The sequence below is a fragment of the Eimeria tenella genome, genomic scaffold (assembly GCF_000499545.2).
Source record: "Eimeria tenella Houghton genomic scaffold, Eth_scaff2623, whole genome shotgun sequence".
Lineage (NCBI taxonomy): Eukaryota > Apicomplexa > Conoidasida > Eucoccidiorida > Eimeriidae > Eimeria > Eimeria tenella.
The window spans coordinates 1-441 of record NW_013542496.1 but is presented as its reverse complement, the minus strand read 5'-3'; the positions used below and the strand labels follow the sequence as shown (position 1 = coordinate 441).

Genomic DNA, 441 nt, shown 5'->3' with positions numbered 1-441 from the left:
TTTCCTTCTGCTGCTGCTACTGCTGCTGCTGCTGCTGCCAGTGTTGCTGTCGGTGCTAGTGTTGCTGCTGCTGTTGCTGTTGCTTGGGCGGCGTCCTAACTCAGCATCAGGCGAATCTGCTGCTGCTGTTTTCTCTGCTGCCGCTGCTGCTATTGTTTTGTCTGCTGCTGCTGCTTCTCGTGGCCCTGCTTGTCTCACTTCCTCTGCTGCTGTTGCTGCTGCCGCTGCTGTTGCTGTTTCTGCTCCTCCTGCTGCTCCTGTTGCTGTTTCTGCTGCTGGTGGTCCTGCTGCTGCTCCTGCTGCTGCTGCAGCTGCTGCTGGAGAAGTCTCGGGACTGTCAACAGGCTTGGCTGCTGCAGCTGCAGAAGGGTCCTGATGCTGCTGCTGCTGCTGCTGCTGCCGCTGCTCCTTCTGTTGCTGCAGCAGCCGCTGGTTGTTCAG

The 441-nt window shown here is 59.0% G+C and overlaps 1 protein-coding gene across 1 annotated transcript in view; it reads right to left on the bottom strand.

Annotated features, from left to right (window-relative positions):
- The window catches only part of ETH_00037940 (uncharacterized protein), a gene marked incomplete at both ends in the record, with an annotated part of 1,867 nt that extends 1,450 nt beyond the window's left edge, over positions 1–417 (bottom strand). Inside the window, one exon of the mRNA XM_013375268.1 lies at positions 199–417. Within this exon, the coding sequence (XP_013230722.1) occupies positions 199–417 (219 nt within the window). The remainder of the gene's footprint in view (positions 1–198) is intronic.
- Positions 418–441: the final 24 nt, after the last annotated feature.